The sequence below is a fragment of the Ostrinia nubilalis genome, chromosome 11 (assembly GCF_963855985.1).
Source record: "Ostrinia nubilalis chromosome 11, ilOstNubi1.1, whole genome shotgun sequence".
Lineage (NCBI taxonomy): Eukaryota > Metazoa > Arthropoda > Insecta > Lepidoptera > Crambidae > Ostrinia > Ostrinia nubilalis.
Window position 1 is genome coordinate 10,658,163 of NC_087098.1, and position 22,048 is coordinate 10,680,210.

Consider the following 22,048-nt stretch of genomic DNA (forward strand, 5'->3'; position numbering starts at 1 on the left):
AGCTCAAATCTTGACCCAAATTTAAGTATACTTTCAAGCCTGCGACTGGTTCAATTTCATTTTTGTATTTTAATGAACTTTCTACAAAGTCGTGTCAATTTAATAAATTTTGCTAACCTCATTAGCTTCTTTTGTGTGTACACTTAATTATTCATTAAGTTCCCGACGGCCGAGTCTTATGAGATTCCCCCATAAATTAATACTCTTATAAAACGTAGTATGTCGTAAAACTGCGCGTTCCAGGAAACTCGATCTCACTTTGTTTATAATTAATGCCCGATACACCCGCACGGGAATAATTCAACGGCTTATGCACCCTTGATAATATGAGATGAAGTTTCTTTAGACGGCGGGCGGCGGCGCGGGTGGCGTAGGGCGGAGCTTCGAGCCGGCGTTCAGTCGGTGGGCAGCCGCCGTCCGCGCCGCACGCAGCCCTCGCGCCCTCATGACCCGCGAGTCGCGATGTCGCTTCCACTGCGTGAATATTTATGACGCGATCGACCTATTCGCCTCCTCATAAATGGCAACGCCGACCTCGATGCCTCACCGCACCACGTATATACCCGTAAAATGCCAATAAAACAAACTCTCGTTAAAAGACTCGAACGCCGAACTTTCAATCGAATCATAGTGTACGTGTTGTTCTACTGTCATGTTATCGAGAAGAATGCAGCTGCGGAAATGCCGCACGAGTGCGCGTACCGCAGCTCCGAGACGGAAACGTCGGAGAACGCGGTGCTTTTCTGCAAAATACGAACGATAAGTAGTTTGGACCACCTGTTACAGAATATAAGTCGAACGCATTTCGACGAAGTGTTATCATTGCACGTCCAGTGCAGTGAGATTCTGTTTTTCGAGAGCACGCTGACTGCTCACACCGATAAGAGTCAGGGGAAACAGACGAATCTAGCGAAGCTACGGGACCTCGTCGTAGACAAGTGTAAGATTCGTCAGATACCGGCACGCGCGTTTGACAACTTCAAAGACCTCAAGCGGCTCCACGTGACGACCCACAACAGTGAATGGTCAGCCATGACAATGGAGCTCCACGATCAAGCCTTCGCGGGCCTAAAGGAACTAATTGAACTCGATTTAAGTGACAACAACATCTGGAGTACTAAAACGGAAACCTTTTGTTCGTTGTACAGTTTGAAAACTCTTAATCTAACGAAGAACCATTTACAAAATATAAAGACAATTGGGTTCTCTGACTCGTTGAGAGAACAAAATTTAAGCGTTAGAAGTTGTAATTTAGTCATAGAAGTACTTGATATGTCCTACAATGATCTCATTGTAGTTACTGACAACAGTTTGTCGAAGTTGCGTTCGTTAGCAAAACTGTATTTGCAAAATAATGCAATATCGACAATTGAAGATGGTGCCTTTAGTGGACTTCTCAGTTTGCAGGTTTTGAATTTATCTAGTAATTTCATGAACACAATACCGCCAGATATTTTTTCAGACTCAAAACTTTTGAAAGAAATTAATATTAGTAACAACACATTAAATGTTTTACCCCCTGGAGTTTTCGAGGGTTTAGAACAACTTCAAGTTTTAGATCTGTCGCATAACGATTTAACTAGTCAGTGGATACAAAAGGGCACATTTGTAGGATTATTACGTATGGTTATATTAAATCTTTCCTATAATAAGTTAACTAAGTTAGATCGTTTAATGTTTCAAGATTTGTATAGTTTACAAAAATTAAACTTAGAGCACAACGATATAACTTTCATTGATGAACACGCTTTTGAGGAGTTAAGAAACTTGCATTCACTAACACTTTCGAATAACAACTTGGTGCATATTAACACACACTTGTTTACGGATTTGCATGTCTTGCACGAACTTTTCATCGATAACAATAAAATCAAACACATAGACGATAATGCCTTTGACAACATGACGACAATTGAAGACTTGAGTTTGAATGACAACTTTTTGGCGTCTATTCCCAGCTCTGTACGAAAGTTGCGGTCACTGAAATCCTTAGATATCGGAAATAATAATATATCCCACCTGAATAGGGAAAACTTTCGGGGTCTATCCGAACTATTCGGTTTGCGTCTAGTTGACAACAAAGTTGTGTATCTAAATGAAGACACTTTCGAACATTTACCACAACTGCAGGTGCTCAATTTGGCCTCAAATAAAATAAAACACGTTGCACCTGGCTGTTTTCACAAAAACATTAATCTAAAACTGTTACGCATGGATGGCAACGAAATTACCAAGTTTGATGGAATATTTACTACCCTAAATAGCTTAGTTTGGCTGAATATGTCATCCAATAAAATTATCACATTTGACTTCAGAAGTTTTCCCAATAGTTTAGAATGGCTTGACTTGCATGAAAACTACATTGAAAACTTTATCAACGATGACATGTACTCGAATGTGAATATTAAATTGTTAGATTTAAGTCACAATAACTTAAGTCATCTAACAGTAACGTCAATACCACAGTCAGTTGAGAAATTATATTTGAACGATAACAATTTACAGCACATTCAAGTTGGTACGTTTTCGAAACTTCGTAGATTATCAACTGTGACACTCAATAATAATAAACTAGTCCAACTTGACATAAATGCTTTTCGGTTGGATCAAATAGATGAAGATAGTGATTTACCCGAATTTTTCATAAGCGGAAATCCATTTGTTTGTGACTGTTCAATGGAATGGATTCAACGCATTAATTATTTGAGCCACAGTCGACAATACCCTCGTGTGTTAGATCTAGATAAGGCATTGTGTTCACTCGTACATTCACGTGCGAAAGAGAAAAAAATGATAATTGATATGTCACCTTCTGACTTTCTCTGTCCATACGAAAGCCATTGTTTTGCCCTGTGTCATTGTTGTGACTTTGTCGCTTGCGACTGTGAAATGATTTGTCCGAATAACTGTAGATGCTATCACGATATTACTTGGAATGCGAACGTAGTAGATTGTTCGAACGCTGGCTATACAGAAGTACCGGAACGCATTCCTATGGATGCTACCGAAATATATTTAGATGGCAACAACATAAATCACTTGGGTAATCACGTGTTTATTGGTAAAAAGAAATTACAAGTTCTATATCTGAACAACACCAAATTGAAGGAAGTCAATAACCAAACTTTCAAAGGAATAGACTCGTTGAGAGTGCTACATTTAGAAAATAATAAGTTAGTCGAATTGAAAGGAGATGAATTTTCGCATCTGAATAATTTGAACGAATTATATTTAGACCACAATGCTATTGTGCATGTTGCGAATAATACGTTTTCATCTTTGAAATCCTTGTCAGTTCTCAGAATTGACGATAATAAACTCGTTAATTTCTTCCCTTGGAAATTATTAGCATCGTCTTCCAAAAGCTCAGCACATGTCTCAATAGAGGGCAATCAATATTCGTGTGATTGTAAAAGTATAGCAGAGCTAGATTCGTGGTTAAGAAGGGACCCGGGAGACCCAGAAAAAATGTTGTGTACGGATACTGAGGGGAAACCAACCACAATAACAATTGCGTCAGTTCTGAGTCATTGTAAAGAATACATGGGTTCAATAGGTGATCCTACTGTATCAAAAGACGAAATAATTTCTAAATCCATCTTCTTACCAGACAACTACTTTGCGGTTATATTCGGCGTGGTAATTATAATCGTAATTATATGTCTGATAGGTGCTGCATTTTATGCTTTCCGGTACGAGGTCAGTGACTGGTTGTACACTAAGTATGGGGTTCCATTATTCAAGGAACAGTCTTGTCCTAACGTCGATCATGTTTTGGAAGGAAATCCGAATCACATGTACGACTACTATGTGATATGTAATACCAAAGATACGAATTTTGTCTACCATAACATAATGTCAGAGATAGAATTCAGGAAGATGTCTTCAAAAAAGTTTTCACCTAACGATCCATCTCTAAACATTCTAACGCTAGATAGTTTTTCCAAGTCATCTAAACTATCAAAGCGTCTCCTCATAGTTTTGACAACAAGTTTCATATGCAACGATCTTTGTGACATCCATTTCAAAAACATATTTTACAGTTACTTAAAGTCGTTGAATCGTAGTGATATAAATAAGGTAGTATTTATAAAGGTTGTCGACAACAACCAAATTAACGACGAGCTGTGCTTTGTCTTAGATAAGTTTAAGAATATATCGTGGAACGACCCACGTTTCTGGGACAGATTCATCTCTTTGCTGAACTCCACCGATACTATTATCACGATGAAAGGATCCGAAAAGAGCGTATTCAAGAAGTCGTTACGTCAAACGCCGACGTTGAGATATACTACAATGCCCGTTTCAAACGATAGTTGCTCAAAGCAGAATTTTACGAATTCCTTGCAGTATTGTAAGAGGAACGATGGGGAGTCCTCCCAAAATGAAAGCTCTCCTTCGTCGGAGAACACGTACGGAGAAGGGAATCATTCGAACAATAGCTATATGTCGATCGACAACAGGACATGTCCCCGGTTTAATTATGACCTCAGGCTTTCTCCTAACAGCGGTCACGTATATTCTAGGGTTGAGGATATTTCCCCGAACGTACCGCGTTCGTTAACCGGCAGCGTTTCAGCTAAAGGTCGCACATACTTTGTTTGAGGCTCAAGTCTTTGTCTTTCTACATTTTTCAGCACTGTAAATTTTTCACGTTTAAACACAAATGTTCAAAGTGTACATTTAACTGTCAATTTCACATACGTAACCTAAGTCATAGGATCGAATGTAACGCAAAAATGTAAATTAAAACAACAATATTTTGTACAAAGATCGTGTGAAATGTTGAGTCTGATTACGGAAACATTATCCATAATTATATACTAATGTTACTAGACTTTATTATTATTAAATATAGTTTATTAGATTCGTGAAGTATTCACAAGAAGGTCACTGTAACACAACACCAAATAGCTTAAGATTAATAAAATAATACCCAGTATCCCTATGACATGTAACACTTGATGTATTATTGATTAATTTATTGTAACCAAATATTTTACTGAAATAAATGACTGTATGCTTGAAATTAAATATTTAAATGTAAAAGCTTCACAAATATTACTTTAAAATGAAATCAAAAAGCTTATAAGTATTTATGTTTAAAATTGTTTGTAATTTTTTCAATTTTATTATTTCAAAGCATTGTTTGGAGATTATAAAGTTCACATTTTATCGCTAAAGGTATGTAAGAGTATTTATTACATATTTAAATGTGCTTAAATGTCATGAAATGTACATATTAATTTAAGAATATAAATATAAATGTTTGCAATGTTATTGTTTCCTGCTTAGATGTAATGCTTGAGTATTTTGATATAATTAAGCTAAATCGTGATATTAGATTTAATAATTATAAACTTGAAAATAAATGTAATTTTTGGATTGTAATTATTAGTCTTAATGAAAAATTATTGTTTTGTATAAAATTGTACAAATGAATCTTGAAACCGTAATAAAATTATACTGACGTTTTGATACTTACAAGGTTTTTTATTTGTAAAACATTAACATCATAAGTATGTAAAATATAGTCTAATAAATATCCTAATTTGCGATGCGACTCTTAACGCATAAACTAAATTGTTATAATGTTTCTCAGAAAAACTGGCTAAGTTTATAGCACTTAGTTTGACACAGCTTTTTATCGTCACAGTTTAAAGACTAAAAATAATATAAAATTCAACATCCGGTGTCCTGCTTTCTAAGAGATTGCCGTGTAAATATTAAGTAACTTCAGGCTGTAAAACATAGTTATAAAATGAATTCTTAGAGCTCCAAGGAAGCACATAAAACATTTATAGAGTAACCCTCACGAATACTTAAATGCGATTTAAAAAATAAAAAGGTTTGGTTTAGTATTTTGAGCAACTACTTGAATTAAATATTTTTTGAAAACTTTGCATTTGATTGAATGTACTAGTCCATTAAAGCTGGTTAATTGTGTACTTTTAGAGAGATACTAAATTAACATTTTGGTAGTTATATCCATTACCTTAGGCAGAGTTGCATCGTCTTTAATTTGACTTTAACAAACATCAAAAATCTGTCAAACTCCATACAAAAAGCACCGGTTATTGTTACGGTCAAAGTAAGTTGGTGCAACTCAGGCTTAGTAGTATCCCCATCCTGAAAATAAAGTGTGATATGAACGAATCAATATGTCCATGATGCAACGAGACCCTAGAAAAGGTAAGTATATTTTTTGCATGTAATATATTTTATAGGTAGAAGCACCTAGGTACAAAGGGACAAAACTTTTTTTGGCTATTACATTCATAAAGGAATTAAGTGAACACTACATTATCTAGTTTAGAACTGGTTTTTAAGGTTCCGTAGCCAAATGGCAAAAAATGGAACCCTTATAGATTTGTATCTTTGATGGTTGCTACACTGAAAAAAATGTTTGGTTACTGCTTACACAACAAAAGTGACCACCGAACTAAGTGTTAACTATAACCAAACTAAGCCTAGCTCAATACAGAATTATTTGTTAATTTATACAACATTTTGTTCCTCATACCTAACCAAAGTGTTCGGTGGTCACTTTTGTTTTTGTAAGCAGTAACCAAACTTTTTTTTCAGTGATATGAGGTTTTATAAGGGGAACTGATTTAATTTTTTTTATATACTATTAACAAGTAGAAAGCAGTTCAGCGCTGAAATTATTTAAAAAATAGCTATCCTTTCCACATGGAGCCGTTACTCGCACTTGCGCACTACATTCCCATGATTTATTCTTTGCTTAATATTCAAAACTAAAAATTCCGATCTGATATAAAATATTTCACCAATCTTTATTTTATGAACCAGGAAGTCAGACAAGGAAACATATTACGTTTTCCTACTCTTTATCATTTTGTAGTATAGAGATATTTATTTTTTATAATATTTAGGAAAAGTACAAAAATATCGATGCACAATAAAAGAAAAGAAAATTTTAACCAAAATGTAGAGTCACGAATTACTTAAACAGCAGATTCACCAGGTATGTATTACTATTGAGACATTGCCTGAAGTTGAGTGATATAAACAGAATATTAATTCACAAGAAAATATAGGCCAGTAAAACTTTAAAAGTAAGTTGATAATCAGTCAAAACCAGAAAATAAATAGGGCAACTTACAAAGTCTGAGACCGTACTGATTTCAGTTGTTACAGTCTACTCGACTCTATACATAGAAGAACAAACACTTAACACTGTCGGTATTATTGACTGAATTTGACTTTAAAAGCTAAAGGCAGGACGATTTATACCCCTTCATAGATAATAATTAATTTATTTGAAAAACAGAATCTATTCACCGCAACAGAGCTAAAGGAATAAAAATATAATCTAGTTGGTTGTCCTCATTAATGTACCTAATTAATGTCATGTGGTTAGGTTATCAGCTTATCAGTAGACAGGATGCATTGGTCTGAAATATAATTAGGTACCCACAAGCTATGTATTTAGATTAACATGTAATTTTATGTGCTCTGTGTAATCATTGTTTTAATTCTCAGTCAAAAATTTAAGCATCATGGACTAAATAATTTGATGGTTTCGATTGATTATTGATAAAAATTAAATTAGATTAATAAGACTAGCGTCTACTCGTGGCTTTCAGCATAGGTAATTAAAAATGCAATGGATATATTTTTTCAGTCTAGCGATGAAAAATACTTAAATTTTTAACAAAGTATGTTACAGATGCGATGAATATTTAAAACGACGAAAACTGTCCATTTAATTCAAGTCTTTACTGGAAAAGTTAGCATGACAATTTCCCAAAATTAAAAAAAAATATATCCAACGGCTTCTACAGACAAAATTACTTGCATATAATATTCAGTAACTCTTAACATTCACTACAAAGTAATTGACTTAAACATCTTACAAGGATCTTAAGCGCCGCTGTACCCCAGTATTTTACTCTCAATAATTGCCCGTCAGATCAATGTAGGGTTTTCAATGAAAATATAAATTGTCCGATCTTGCGGATTGGCCGTTATCTCGCCATCGTTATGGACATGACAATCGGCCAATTAGACTCCACACACAAGTAGTATTGTCGGCACTAGTGCAACAAAATGCGTACATAATTATTTGCGTGTTATTAAGGGAGATAAATTGAGGAAGGTGAAGGTCATCGCCCCTTTTGATTGCCATTTTGTTTTTTAGTCAATTTAATTTTGAGAGATCTGGAGATGGTGCTTTGTGGCGCTCTTTGCCTAAGCATAAATCCATGTGGACTGCCATATCAAAAACCATTTCAGTATTAGACGTTAAAAATAAGTTAGAAGTTATTTTTAACGTCTAATACTGTTATTTTTTTCCAATAAGATTTCCAATAAGTGCTTTTTCTTTTAAGACAATAAAAAAATAAGCTGCACTCACGCAAGCATAATAATAAGCTAGAATAATAAAAAAAAAGAAAATAAAGAAAGAATCGGCGGCGGCCATGCATTTTTTGGTGACTTGGTGTAGGTCTTTGGACGGATGACGACGCTCCCAATACGTTTTATTGTTCTAGTTTATTTATAAAAAACAATTACCCTCGTCCGAGCTTGTACAATAGACGTTTTCACGGCCATAAAAAGGCAGACAGGACACAACATGTCCCCAAGGACTCTATCAACTCTGCACTATCTGAGGCTTGCGCTTTACACCACTTTTACGGGTTCCAAGCAACCGCCACGAACATTTGAGCTCACATTATAGCTTAAAGGACATAAAATAACATGTTTATTGGTTAAGTCGAGTTGGTAAAGGTTTGAGTATGAGCAATAAACGAGTCTATGTTGTGGCGTTTTATGAAATAATTAATTAACATTTTAATGGCCAAACTAATAGGATATTTGGCGTAAAGGTTTCAAAGTAACATTCTTATAAGAAAACTGCAAGACATGAGTAGTAAATAAATAAGAAGTGGTCTTATAAGAGCGCTGTATTTACTTATCTTACAAGAGCTGAAATCCAATACGAACTTAGTGCTCTTGGAGTATTGTGAATATAAACAGTTAGGACGAACTAAAGTCGCTGACATAGCCCGACGGATTAGCAAGCTGAAGTGGCAGTGAGCAGGGCACATAGTACGCAGAACTGGCGGCCTATGGGGCAGCAAGGTTCTGGAATGGAGGCTGCTTACCGGAAAACGCAGCGTGGGATGTCCACCCACAAGGTGGACCGACGACCTGATAAAGGTAGCAGGAAGGTGCTGGATGCAGGCCGCTACCAACCGTGCGATGTGGAAGTCATTGGGGGAGGCCTATGTTCAGCAGTGGACGTCCTGTGGCTGAAATCATGATGATGAGGAAGAAGTGCCTATGTCACACCTACATAACATAAAGAGTTTTATTGAATCAATTCTTAAGAATTAATATGTTATTAACCCTTAACTGGTATCGTGGGGGCCGCGCGGCCCCCACGCATGACGTTTTCTTTGATTTATAAGAAGCTACGCATCTTGGGCACCCAAAATTTTTGGTATTCTCATTTCGGCGGTACTCGCATCTGGTGCAGGCGTTTCAGCACTGTATCATTCACCAGGACGAAGATATGCATATGTTGGGGTCCGCGCGGCCCCCACAATACCAGTTACGTTAGTTTTTTTTTCATGGCAATTTTTATTTGATTTTTGTTTTTTTGCCGTATTGATGGCTTATTAGTGATAAAACAATAGAAGATACCTAGAACGACGTTTTTGATTCCAAATTAGTGATTAGTAGCATGTCAGAAGAAGGATATAGTGATAATAAAATTATACGTCATTGTGAAGACCCAATAACCAATATTCGGTCGATAATGAGGATATTGATTCTGATTTTCGAGTTTTTTCTTCAGAGAGTGAAAATGAAGATGTTGTAGGACCTAGTCAATCCAGCTACTATGAAAAAATAAATACAAGTGGTCTGAAAATCCACCAGTACCTGCTAATGTTTGTCAACATAATATTTATGTTTTTATTTTTATAAAATGCTTATTATTTTTATGAAACTTTATATTAAAACTTTATTTATTATTAAGTTCACATTATTATGGATTAATTAAAATAATAATATTTTTGGTTTTAACTTTCTAAACGTAGGTTTCGTAGATATTTGTAACGTTAAAAAAAAATTAAGTAAAAAGTTGTTACTATTATGTAATGTCTTGAAGTATATAAGTAAGATGATTTAATACAATTAAAACTAAATGATTACATAGAAAAAACCTGATATATGTCATTTATGAACATTTATTCAAGTATATAGGTAAAACATGCTTGCTAGAAGCAAACATAGTATGGGGGCCGCGCGGCCCCCACGATACCAGTTACGTATGTCCAATTTACGATACCAGTTAAGGGTTAAGACAATCTATCACCTCACACTATGAATCAAACAAGGATAATAATATTGAATAACATCAAAACCGTCGGGTATCAATTTTAAACATAATCTATTCGACTGTAAACATTATTGTCATAACTATTATTGACATTAAGATAGGTTCAATACACTATAGGGGTTATTTTGACTCCTACTACTTGCTACAAACGGTTAATACAGACGTAAACATAATTAATCATGCAATAATATTTGTACAGGCTAGTAATAACACATCGGTTAGTATAATGACTCCATTGTTATGCTATCTATTTTATTAACTATGGACTGTTCTAGTAATTATATGATAAATACGTGATACATGGTTTCTCGGTAAGTTAGCTTGTTCTGTAATTATTTTGAAATACTGCATTGTTGTTGTACAAATACATAATATTTTTAGTTAAGGCTGAGTTGCACCACCTAACTTTGACCGTAAATTTAACTATAACCGGTGTTTTTTGTATGGAATTTGACAGATTTTTAACGTATGTCATAGTTAAACTAAGATGGTGAAACCCAGCCTTAGTGATTGATAGATAATGCGAAAGCAACTTTGTCTGATTGTCTGTCCTTTTTACATGAAAATTAGTGTAGAAATCAAAACTGAGAAAAAGACAGGGTAGTTTTTATCCTGCTCTTTTGAAAATTCTAATAGGACTATGTCATTTGTCTAAAACAATGCCGTCTTCAACAAAATCAGGTCACGAAAGTAACAAACAAACGAACAAAATCGCAAACAAGTGTTAAGTGAACTTCACAATAGTTAGACAGAAACCATTCACCGAATTTTTTCGCACAAACTATTCGGACAAATAGAAATCTTTTCAAACATTGACAAAATAAACAACTCTAACTTTGTGTCCACTTATTTGGAGTGATCTAAACATACTAATAAGACAAATTGGAATTGACATGTCCAATAAGAGTTTTGCCATTTGGCGACGTTCATTTTTAGACTGATTTGCATTGTGATACAAATTGACCTACATTTCAAAGTTAGGTAGAGCGTATTTTGTACAGTTTTCTAACCTATTCTTGATGACTTTTGACTCAATTATGACTTCAAGAATACTAATAAACACATTTTTGTAATGAATAAGTGTGGCAAATGATATCTTTGATTATTATTATAAAAACGATTAATATGACTAATCGTTCGAAAAAAATCCTTGGTATTTACGATAAGTACTTGATGATCAGTTCCAACTCACTAGCCTTTTATATTCGAAAATAGCGTTAAGTCTTTGTTGATGTTCAATTAGTGAATTGATCAAAATTTACCGGCGGATCAACAATAGTTAACTCTCCACTTGAACCCATTATTTTTCGATGCTATCTCCTCCATATCCATATCATCTAGTTAACGTACCATCGCCAACGTCCCCCATCGGCTGCCAATTTTAATCGGATGACGTTCGCTGCATTGAAACGCATAATTACGCGTCGAAAATCTCTCACGGGACCTCGCTTGTATTAGTTTTGACATTCGGCCTGATGGATGGACCACAATCTCTGGACGTATCTCCTGAATGAGCACGGCCCGTATATGTTTCTGCCACATTAAGACTTGCCGCAAGTTTGGCATTGTCTTCGAGTATTAAGGATCATTTTTGTTTGTTTTCTAAGATGGGATAAGTTTGTGGGTTATCAAGAGATGGTAAAGGCGATAGGTGTGTCAAATTGGGAGCGCCGGGGTTGGCGTTCGACAGAAACTAGATGGCCAGTTGAATTGCTGATTGATTGCTCTCCGACATCTCCGTCCTTTTTAGGTATTGAAATTTTTGGTGACGCTCGTAGAAATTGGAATGTTTTTATCCCTATTCTTCTATGACAGTATGGCACTCGATCTGTGTCATATCAAACCAATAGTGTAGGCAGTTTTTTATTTCCTCTTATAATAGCTAAACTTTTGCCAACGTATTTTGATATACGAGTACCTAATATTTATTTAAAAGCTTAAGCTTTAAATGTACATTTTGGTAAACTTATAGTTATTCCATAGTAAGAATATCTACTATCAAATAGGTTTTGTGTTATACAATACAAACTGTTTGTAAATGAAAAAAAAAAACATGTCACCTACAACAATATTGTATTTTCACACTTCACACTGACCATCTTTTAAAACTGGCCGAATTCTATAAAATCTTTGAAATGTTACTCGAATAAATAAAATGGCAGAAACAGAGTCAAAGCACCTAAACTGTTGTAGCCGCATAATGTCAACTTCTGTTTCCATACTTCTCAAAGCTCAAAGCTGAGCTTAACGCAAGCCTTGTCCTTGAATGGGAAGCGGCATTGTGACATTGTACACAATTCTTTAGAATGAGCTTTCAAAATATTGTTACTGGACCATTGTATTTAACAATACACCTTACTGGATACGTTTCATTTGTTAGATACGTTGTGAGAGTTTATTAATGTGTGTCATGTATCATTTTGCTGTGCCATTGGTACCTCGTGGTTGATTGTTCTTCGGAAGTCGGACTTGTTTTTTCTGTAAATTGGTAAAAATAATGTTAAGTTGCATTAGATTGTAGCATGAATATTACGTGCTGCAAAAAAAGGTCTGAATCAAAAATAATAAAAAAATTAAGCTTGGGTTGCACCATCGTACTTTGACTTTAACAAAGGTCAAAAAACTCCATACAAAAAGCACTGGTTATTGTTATAGTTACTGTTAAGGTTAGGTGGTGCAACGCAGCCTAAGTACCTACTTTTTTAGCATAAACAAAAATAGTATGACGTGAGATTTTAGACACTCTGTGCCTTACAATTGAAATTGGAAAACAACATCAGGTGATCCGTCTGCTCGTCGTTTGCCTCCTGTCACATAAAAAAAACAACACAATTAAATTATTGACTTGAACTCTGAATTTAAACTGGTGGTAATATCAACTCTATAGATTTACCTCCACTATGCTCTGCGATGCATCTCATGCGATTACAAGCGTTACAATGATTACCAAATCCAAAGGAAATTCCCGATAAAGCCCCTTAACGAGGATCATTGTTGCCTCTCATATAAACCAGAGGTCGCTGTGGACAACGATGTGGTAAATTATACTGCTTTGTCATTGAAGAAACTACTTGGTCGTTATTTCGATATATTAGAAGTAGAACTAAGATCAATGTAATGGAAATCGTAATAAGTACGAAAATAAACACTATCATTGAACAAAAAAACCTAGAAGCGGTTCGCGTCGCGACCGTCTTTTGTCCTATCTGATAACTTGAGTTCAATTGTTTTTTCTAAAATAAGAAAATGGCAGTTCAAAAATGGAACACACGTCACGTCAAATTTGTTTTTCGGCTAAACTGATGAAGCAAAACGAGCACAACTTGATGTCCTCAGTGAATACTCAGCTTTAGCAGTCTTTCATTTTCAATGCAAACTTGCATCAGAATTTAAATAAAGCATTGTTCCCCTCTTTTTATCCACGTTTTTGACCCGCAAAGCGACAGATACGAAATACAAACCAGTGTACATCATTAGTCGCCTTCAGTAAATTCTTCTTTTTAGATTCAGGTTCTATAATATCATAGAAAAAGTCCCATTTCAAAGGCAGTGGACTTATCAATACCAGCTGTGCGGAATACATTATTTAATGACCTCTTCCGACCACTGTACACTGTTCTGCGTTCTACAACTAACATTTTGTGATTCCGGAACAGACACACACCTTCAAATGCACGTCAACCTTATCTGATTGTAATACAGGGTGTTTTCGGATACGTTAAAGCAATTACAATTTGCTATACAATGTTCGGTGCAGATATCGAACAATACGAGACACTAACAGGCCAACTTCTTGCGATTGACAATTGTTACAGTACAAAATAATATTATATTACGAGCTCTTTTGTGTGATACCTTCGGTGGTTATGCAAGTAGATATATTTGTGGTACGTTCTTTAAATTAGATTGCGTAACGTTACGTGCACGTTTACTTTTGCAAATCAAAATATGTTACGAAAGTATGTTTGAGAATACTTGTTTTTTTAAATAGGTGGAGACGAACTTTAGATTGAAAACGTCAATGCAGCTTCTAAAAAATACTTTAGCTAGACAACATGTGTGCCTTATGTACAAAAGTTGGCACTAAAGTTTTAAATAAATAAATAAACGAGATATTTGTATATTTGCATTTTTTGTAAGAGATGCATTTGAGCCTAAGGCTGGGCTGGGTTGCACCATCTTAATTTAACAAAATGTCAAAAGTCTGTCAAACTCCAAAACACCGGTTATGGTTGGAGTCAGGTGATGCAACTCAGCCTAATTATAGTAACTTAGATTTAACTTAAATAATTTATATCGATCGATCGTTTTCTAAATTGACTCGACCAGTACTCGAACCTAACCCTTAACTTACATCGCCACTATGCTATTCAAAACAAAAATTGGTGAGATATGTCTGCAGAGAACTCGATAGTGTCCATAAAGTGGATACCGCAATTGGCAAACGTAGGCCCCTGGGACTCCCCGCATGTTCGACCCTAACCCAATGGTTGGGTATACCGGGATACAGAATAAACTGAAGTTATAGAGTAATCCTTTGGCAGGAATGTAGAGCCTATTCTTAGCAGTGGACGACTAGTAGAATAGTAGTTAAAGTACTCTAGAAATACTCATTAGTTTTACAGGAGCTTCTATCTCTACCATCATAGTTATTAGTTAATTTCATTTAAAAAATATAATATCATTGTTTTTATTTCATTCAGAAAGTTTTTTTTTTAATTACCTGCATGCCAAATATATCATTGTGTGAAAGATAGTTTTTTATGAAAGATTTACTTGGTACTGCATTTTTGTATGACCTGAATCTTATCTGAACTAAAACACATGAAAGATGATGAGGATTAAGATTGAGCACGCTTTCTGAGTAAATAAGTCGTACTTATTCACTTTTCACTTATATCTTAAAGACTAGTACTAAATAGGTCTATTTACCCACCTCTTAAGGACTTGAGACTTGATTACGTTATGAGTGGGAAGACAGGTCCTTAAGAAAGTTAGTTCATACTTATTGCAAACTATTTTAGCGAATATCCTACAGCTGCGAAGTGCCAACCCTCTAAGCAACTCGATATTTTGAGCCACCCACAGGGTCGCGGTATACAGTTACAGGAAACCGGCGGTTGCTACAATTGTGTCATACGATAAATGCGAATCGAATAACTTTAACGCAACAAACTCACCCAAAATTGAGCTCTAAATCGTTGCATCTAAGTCTACGAACTATGAAAGAAGAGCGGAAGAAAAAAAAATCGGCAGTGAAACCACAAGTGACAAATGACGATCGGAAGATTGTAAAAGATAAGCGGCGATCAGTGAAATGATTGTTGCGACATTGTTGTGAAGGAAACGATTGTCCTTTTCGGATGTCCGTGTGAGAAAAGAAATATTTCGCATTGACATTGACACACGTGTACGATTGTTGTTAAAATGTTTTTAATGAAATGTTTATTTTATTGGTTTTCGTGGCATATAATACATTTACTAACGTCCATAATTAAAAAGGTGAAATGCGTTTGGAAACAAATAAAGCTAACACACATTTAAAATAATTAAAAACTGCTCCAAACTTTCAAGTAACCTGTAATTATTGTTTTAAATGTTGCAAAAGTGACGTTTGCCTTACGTAACAATTTAAAAAGATTTTACAGCAAAAAAATAATCACATGCAATTACTGAAGAAACAAACATGGACGTTTCTTAGAATAGGAGAGGTATGTTTTTTTTGTTTAATTACTGTTATTAGGCCGGGTTCAGGCAATCGGGCGCTTCGATAACTACCTCGTTAGCATTAGCACAAGTTGCCAGTATTATTTTTCGGAAAAAGTTTTTAACACACTACGAATTTAGGTCAGTCAAGTTAAATGCATTTCTTCAAAATTGTACTCAATTACATTTTTGTATTAACTACCTTTAAGTACTTTGCAGTATAACGTATAAGCTGATTTCATATTTTTGACAAAACATAGTAACCTAAGTACGAGTTTATTACTGAACTAGCGGCCGCCCGCGACTTCGTACGCATGGATCCCGTTTTACCCCCTTCATCTATCTTACGCGGTTCAGATTTTTTCATACAAATGTTTTTTTCCCGCTAACTCCCGTTCCCGTGGGAATTTTGCAATATCCTGTTGTAACTAAGCTTTAAGTTTACTAAGGTACCTGCATGCCAAATTTCAAGCGTCTAACTTTAGCGGTTTACATTTTTCATACAAAAGGATTTTCCCGCTAATTCCCGTTCCCGTGGGATACTCCTAAGTATACCTACTATAACCTGCCCAGGAGTATGAAGAATAATTGTACCAAGTTTCGTTAAAATCCGTCCCCTAGTTTTTGTAGGAACATACAGACAGACAGACAGACAAAAATTTTACTGATTGCATTTTTGGCATCAGTATCGATCACTAATCACCCCCTGATAATTATTTTGAAAATATATTTCATGTACAGAATTGACCTCTCTACAGATTTATTATAAGTATAGATTACTTTTTAAAAAGTAGTTTACTGCTCATCCTGCATACCATTTTCGAAACAATGAACGATTTTTTTATACAATCTGTTTTCGGTCTATCAAAAAAAGTTACCTCACCATAGACCAAAAACCTCATAAATCCAACAGTAATTTGAGTCAAATTGATGTGTAGTTCCGGCCAAAATCGCGAGCTATCTCACGATTCACATGGCACAAGACTCGTCCCTATAATAATCGGTGTAATCTTTGTTCCTAACGACCCGAAACAGTGTTTGTTCTTCTTTAGATACGACGGAATGTTCAGTAAACGCGTGCAACCTACAATCATTTCTTACGGAGCGGACTTAATGATAACCTTTACAACGAGTAAATTATCAATACGGCCGGAGGGATCGGAGCTTGTTTTTGGAAAGCCGTAACGAGCCTATCATCTGCCTCACCATTAGCCTTTTTTGATACAATTTGGTCGTTAAGCTAAACAATGTGGAGTCCATTTTTGGTTGATGTAGAGCAATGGCTGGTCAAAAAAAGTCGTGGTAGAACCAGTTTGATTTAGACCACCTTATTACGTCAATCTGCCCTACAGTAATATTTTAATGTGCTGTGTGATGGTTTAGTATAAATAGGAACCACCGCTAAGATCAGGAATGTTTAAGGAAGTATGAAGGTGACACTTGTTTTAGCGGAGATAAAAAACCTTAGGATTATTCTATTGGCCATATCGCCCATATTAGATGAGCCAACACGTCATATTACAATTTAGAAATAACTTTGGGTATTTTTTTTATTATCTTGGTACCAGATTGTACGAATTACATAAACTTTTTTCAAACTACAGATTTTCAGCATTAATTTAGTAACTAACTAATCGCCTCAATACACACACGCCTGTTTTTAGCAGAAGACATTTTCTATTTCACATCAACCAGTATGCCAACATCAAATCTAATAGCATTTTGATTAATTAAACCAATGATTCAGGAAATTGTTAGCAACCAAACATGATTGTGGATATAGGCAAAATATTGGTTCAGCGACACGCAGTAGCAAAATCAACAGCGTTAATGCTATGCTGTGGTCTAAATTATGACAAGGCTACTCGGTGATTTTATCGAATAATAGATGGAACATAAAATCATTGGAACCAAATGATTTTCTATACTTTGTGTGATCATGATGAGTAGTAAATTTTAAAATTTAACATTGAACAAAATATTTTTACACTTTTGAGATTTTCTTGAAGTCCTGAATCTATAAAGTTGACTTTTTGATTCTGTTGCGATTCAACTTATGAGTTTGTTTTATCAATATGTATGATGCAAAATTTGTCCAAAGATAGGTAATATTTTATGCTCTTGGCAGTTTGTTTAAAAATGAAGATAAGTGTTTTTGATATCGATACATAAAACTTTCTGTGACAGACCGTATTCCACGCGAGCAAAGTCACAGGAAGAAGCTACACTATCATAAAGAAAGTTAAACATAACCTCTTTGCAAATCTCAAATCGCTTACCGATTCCCGTTTATAAAACTAGATCAAGCTCTGAATGGTTATTGTTACATTGTGAAGACAGTTCGAACGCGATTATCTATAATGTGCGACTTCAAGTACCATCGAATCGATCCGATTATTATTCGAGCATAAAATTGGCTCGAAATTACTTCAATCTAGTTTGTAGTTGCATGTTTATCGCGAAAGCTATTAAAGCTGTGTATTGGACGAATCGCTTAAGTATGTATTTCGCAGAAGACCAAAAATATGCCTGACGTAGGTATTCAAGTAGTTTAAAGTTTTCGTAGAGTACTTTCGTGCTATCACGCAGACGTTTTGTATAAGAAATTTAGGGTAATTGAAATTGCAGGGCATTCTTCTTGGCACAGCTATAGAAATTACTGTGAAATAATTACATTGACGTATCTTTTAGACCAGACTTTTAGTCGGCTAATAGTTGGGCCCGATCTAATTTGTATGAAGAATCGGCCGATACCAAATCGCTGTAATGTGCATACTTTCATACATGTCCATACCGATTAATGACCCATCATCATCATCATTTCAGCCATAGGACGTCGTCCACTGCTGAACATAGGCCTCCCCCAATGTCTTCCATGTTTATCGATTGGTAGAGGCCTGCGTCCAGCGCTTTCCTACTACCTTTATGATGTCGTCGGTCCACCTTGTGGGTGACCCAACTATCGGCCAACTAAAAGTCGGTGGTTGTTGCGCCTAGGCTTAATGACATTCATTTTGTATTAAGTACCAGGGATCAGCCTTGCAAATTGTTTAGATAAAGTTGTACAAATAATAGACTGTTAATAACCGCTTCCAGTAAATACAAATTAACACATATTGTCACAAGTAAAATAAAAACACGTTTTTTAAAAATTCGCAAAACGGTTGGCAAACTGAACGGGAGTACCAGGAAGTCATGAACTGTAAGCAGGCGCGGAAAACTTGCACTGTTAAGAGACGTGCACGAATGCAAACATCCGAGTCTAAGGTAGGGAAGACCGAGGTGAGTTGTAACAGAGGGGAGTTGTGATTGTCAATTTTTGGAACATAACTTACTAGTATACGCGTAAAACTGCGCGTATTGTAGTTCAAATCTCGAGCTAACAAATACGCGCTGTTGTGAGCCTGTTAGTAGTTAATAAGTTCCAAAAATCGATAGTCACAACTCTCCTCTGCTACAGCTTACCTCGGTCTCCCCTAAGTGACCCCCTTCAAGTTGTAGGTACTTCTCAAGTCTAAACTGGCTCGAGTTTTACATGAAGTAACGCATATTATGTGAAAAACTTGCGAACAATATTGAAGATATTTTTTGGTAGAGCGGTACCTACTATTTTTTTGTGTATCGTTGTTACGTATTTAGAAGCAGAGGTTTGAGTCTAGTTGGATGCACACAATACAAAAATCATTGAGAAAATATTACCTATCTGGTAGGTATAAGAGGTGATGTTAATATCAAGATCAACTTTTAAGGTTCTTATTGTTGTAATTAAAGTCAATTTGATACAAATACGCAATAGGTACTTTAAGTACCTAGGTACCATTTTTCTCCACTGAATTTTCTCGAGAATGGTGTCCGAAAAGTAGACTGTTTGTATGAATCAAGTACCAAGTTTAATAGGCACTATTTTGGGTTAATGCACCGTAATTAACCACATGTAAAATGTAGCATTTAACAAAGATAAGTAAATAGGTGACAATTTGTATAGACTAAAGTAATTACCAAATCAAATATTTACACTCCTGCGCCCACAACTACAACGAACGGGCTGTGTAATTACTATGAAGCATTGTAATAAGGGCTTTCGTTAATTCCACGTTTTAACCGTCACGCGAAATATGCAAGCGAATTTTAAAAATAACTGCTAATTGCTCATCGTACGTGAAATGTAGAGTAATGTTTTAAGCTGTCTCTATTATACTGGTGGAAGCCACGATATTTTGCTTGTATTGCACTATTATTATCTTATGTCTCGTATATTGTATCGTTGGTATAATACATTAATTTAATTTTATAATGGCGATTGTCGAGCTTAGTCAGTTCTAAACTTATTTCGTCGCTTGCCTCTCTAACTGACATAACTGACATTTAGCAAAATTTTCAGGCGATTAGACAGATCGATTCGTTTTGCAAAATTGATTAATGGTGTAGATAACTCAGTTTCGAAAAAAATGTCAGATACGTCAGTTAGAGAGGCAAGCGACGATTTGTTATGAATGCAGACGAAAAAGGGAACTAAAGATACTACGAAATAAATAAGTAACACTGAATACACTCGTACGTACCCCATATCTTTTCAAGCTCTGGGACTTTGATTAACACTTACCTTAATAAAAAAATACAGGCATAGAGACAGTAAGTTTAGGTAGGGATTTGTAGGACGTGATTTATGTCTATACAAACCAATTTACAAGCTCTTGCTTCAGACAGTAGGTTATAAAATTCAAAATAGGTTTTAAATGATTCAAGAGATAGACACAATAAACCATGTGAATAAGCTACTGGGCTCAAGGCCGATCGAGTCATTTAATGATAACCAATCAGCAGCGCGCGCCTTCCCTCCCACAGACGCCATTTTGCTATCAGATGCGCATGAGCATATTAATTGCCTGATTAGTGAAAGAAGTGTGGTATTGTTTTTATTTTGCTTTCTTGTTAGCTTTATGAATTAATAGGATTTTTGCAGTATTCACACGTTTAAAATAATTAATTACTCGTACATATTTGATTATTATCGAATCAATGGTCTCATCTGCATGTTTACCTTAACTGGGTTTATTTTGCACAAGCTGTTCACGTCCTAAAGCAACAGAATACACTTTATATTATAATAGAATTTAACGAAAATCTACCGACTACAAATTCAAATTCAGACTTACACATCGCAAATACGAGTATTTATAGCTTACAATAATATTTGTGTTATCTAAAATTAATATAAAATAGCCCAGATAATAATTAATTTATCAATTCTATTAAGAAATAAAATGCTCCTGAATAGTTTATAGAATTACTGTGACCCATTAAATACAAATAGCACAAGAAAGAATACATAGCAATTTGTCTCTTAACCTTTAACGCATCGCCGAACTAACATCAAACAATTTTAAAGGGAAGACATCGTTATTTTCGATTATTTGTCGTTATTATTTAGGGCAATCAACGTCCGTACAGTTGACCTGTTTTGGTCTTTCCATTTCTTTGGAAAAACATTCTTTGTTATTATTGTTCAATTGGGAAAATCTTGAAATTTCCGGGAAAATCCGCTGGTTTTCAACTCGTAGGCATTAGCTCAACTCGTTTGAACTCCTTTACAAATTATATCTCATGAATTTAATGTGTTCCTACTTATAATTACCGCCATATGGAACTGGAAAATTTTCAAACAATATAATTTAATGTAGAGTATTATCAACATCTAGAAAACTATAATTTGAATTGCAATGTGAAGTATCGCTAAGAATACTGAGACTTTTTTATCTGAGTTTAAGCACAGAATAGTAAATAAGTACCTACTACGATTTAAGTCGATTTTTATCGTAGTATTTATAGATTGTCAGTTTTTTAGCGCTGGCTGTAGGTGTAGGTACAAATTAATTATGATCTTCTCGCATTTCCTTTGTTGAAATGAAATTAGAAACGTAAGTACATTCTAATCATTACTATTCTACGATTTCGACACATTATGATTCA

At 35.1% G+C, this 22,048-nt stretch overlaps 1 protein-coding gene across 1 annotated transcript; it reads left to right on the forward strand.

The window, feature by feature from the left end:
- Positions 1-413: 413 nt before the first annotated feature.
- On the forward strand, positions 414-5,466 carry LOC135076258 (toll-like receptor 6). The gene has a single exon (XM_063970743.1). The coding sequence runs from the start codon at positions 571-573 to the stop codon at positions 4,603-4,605; it is 4,035 nt and encodes a 1,344-aa protein (XP_063826813.1). The 5' UTR covers positions 414-570; the 3' UTR covers positions 4,606-5,466.
- Positions 5,467-22,048: the final 16,582 nt, after the last annotated feature.

What these genes read in the sequence shown, in the direction of transcription:
- LOC135076258 (XM_063970743.1), top strand. Translation starts at nt 571, where the DNA reads ATGCCAATAAAACAAACTCTCGTTAAAAGACTCGAACGCCGAACTTTC.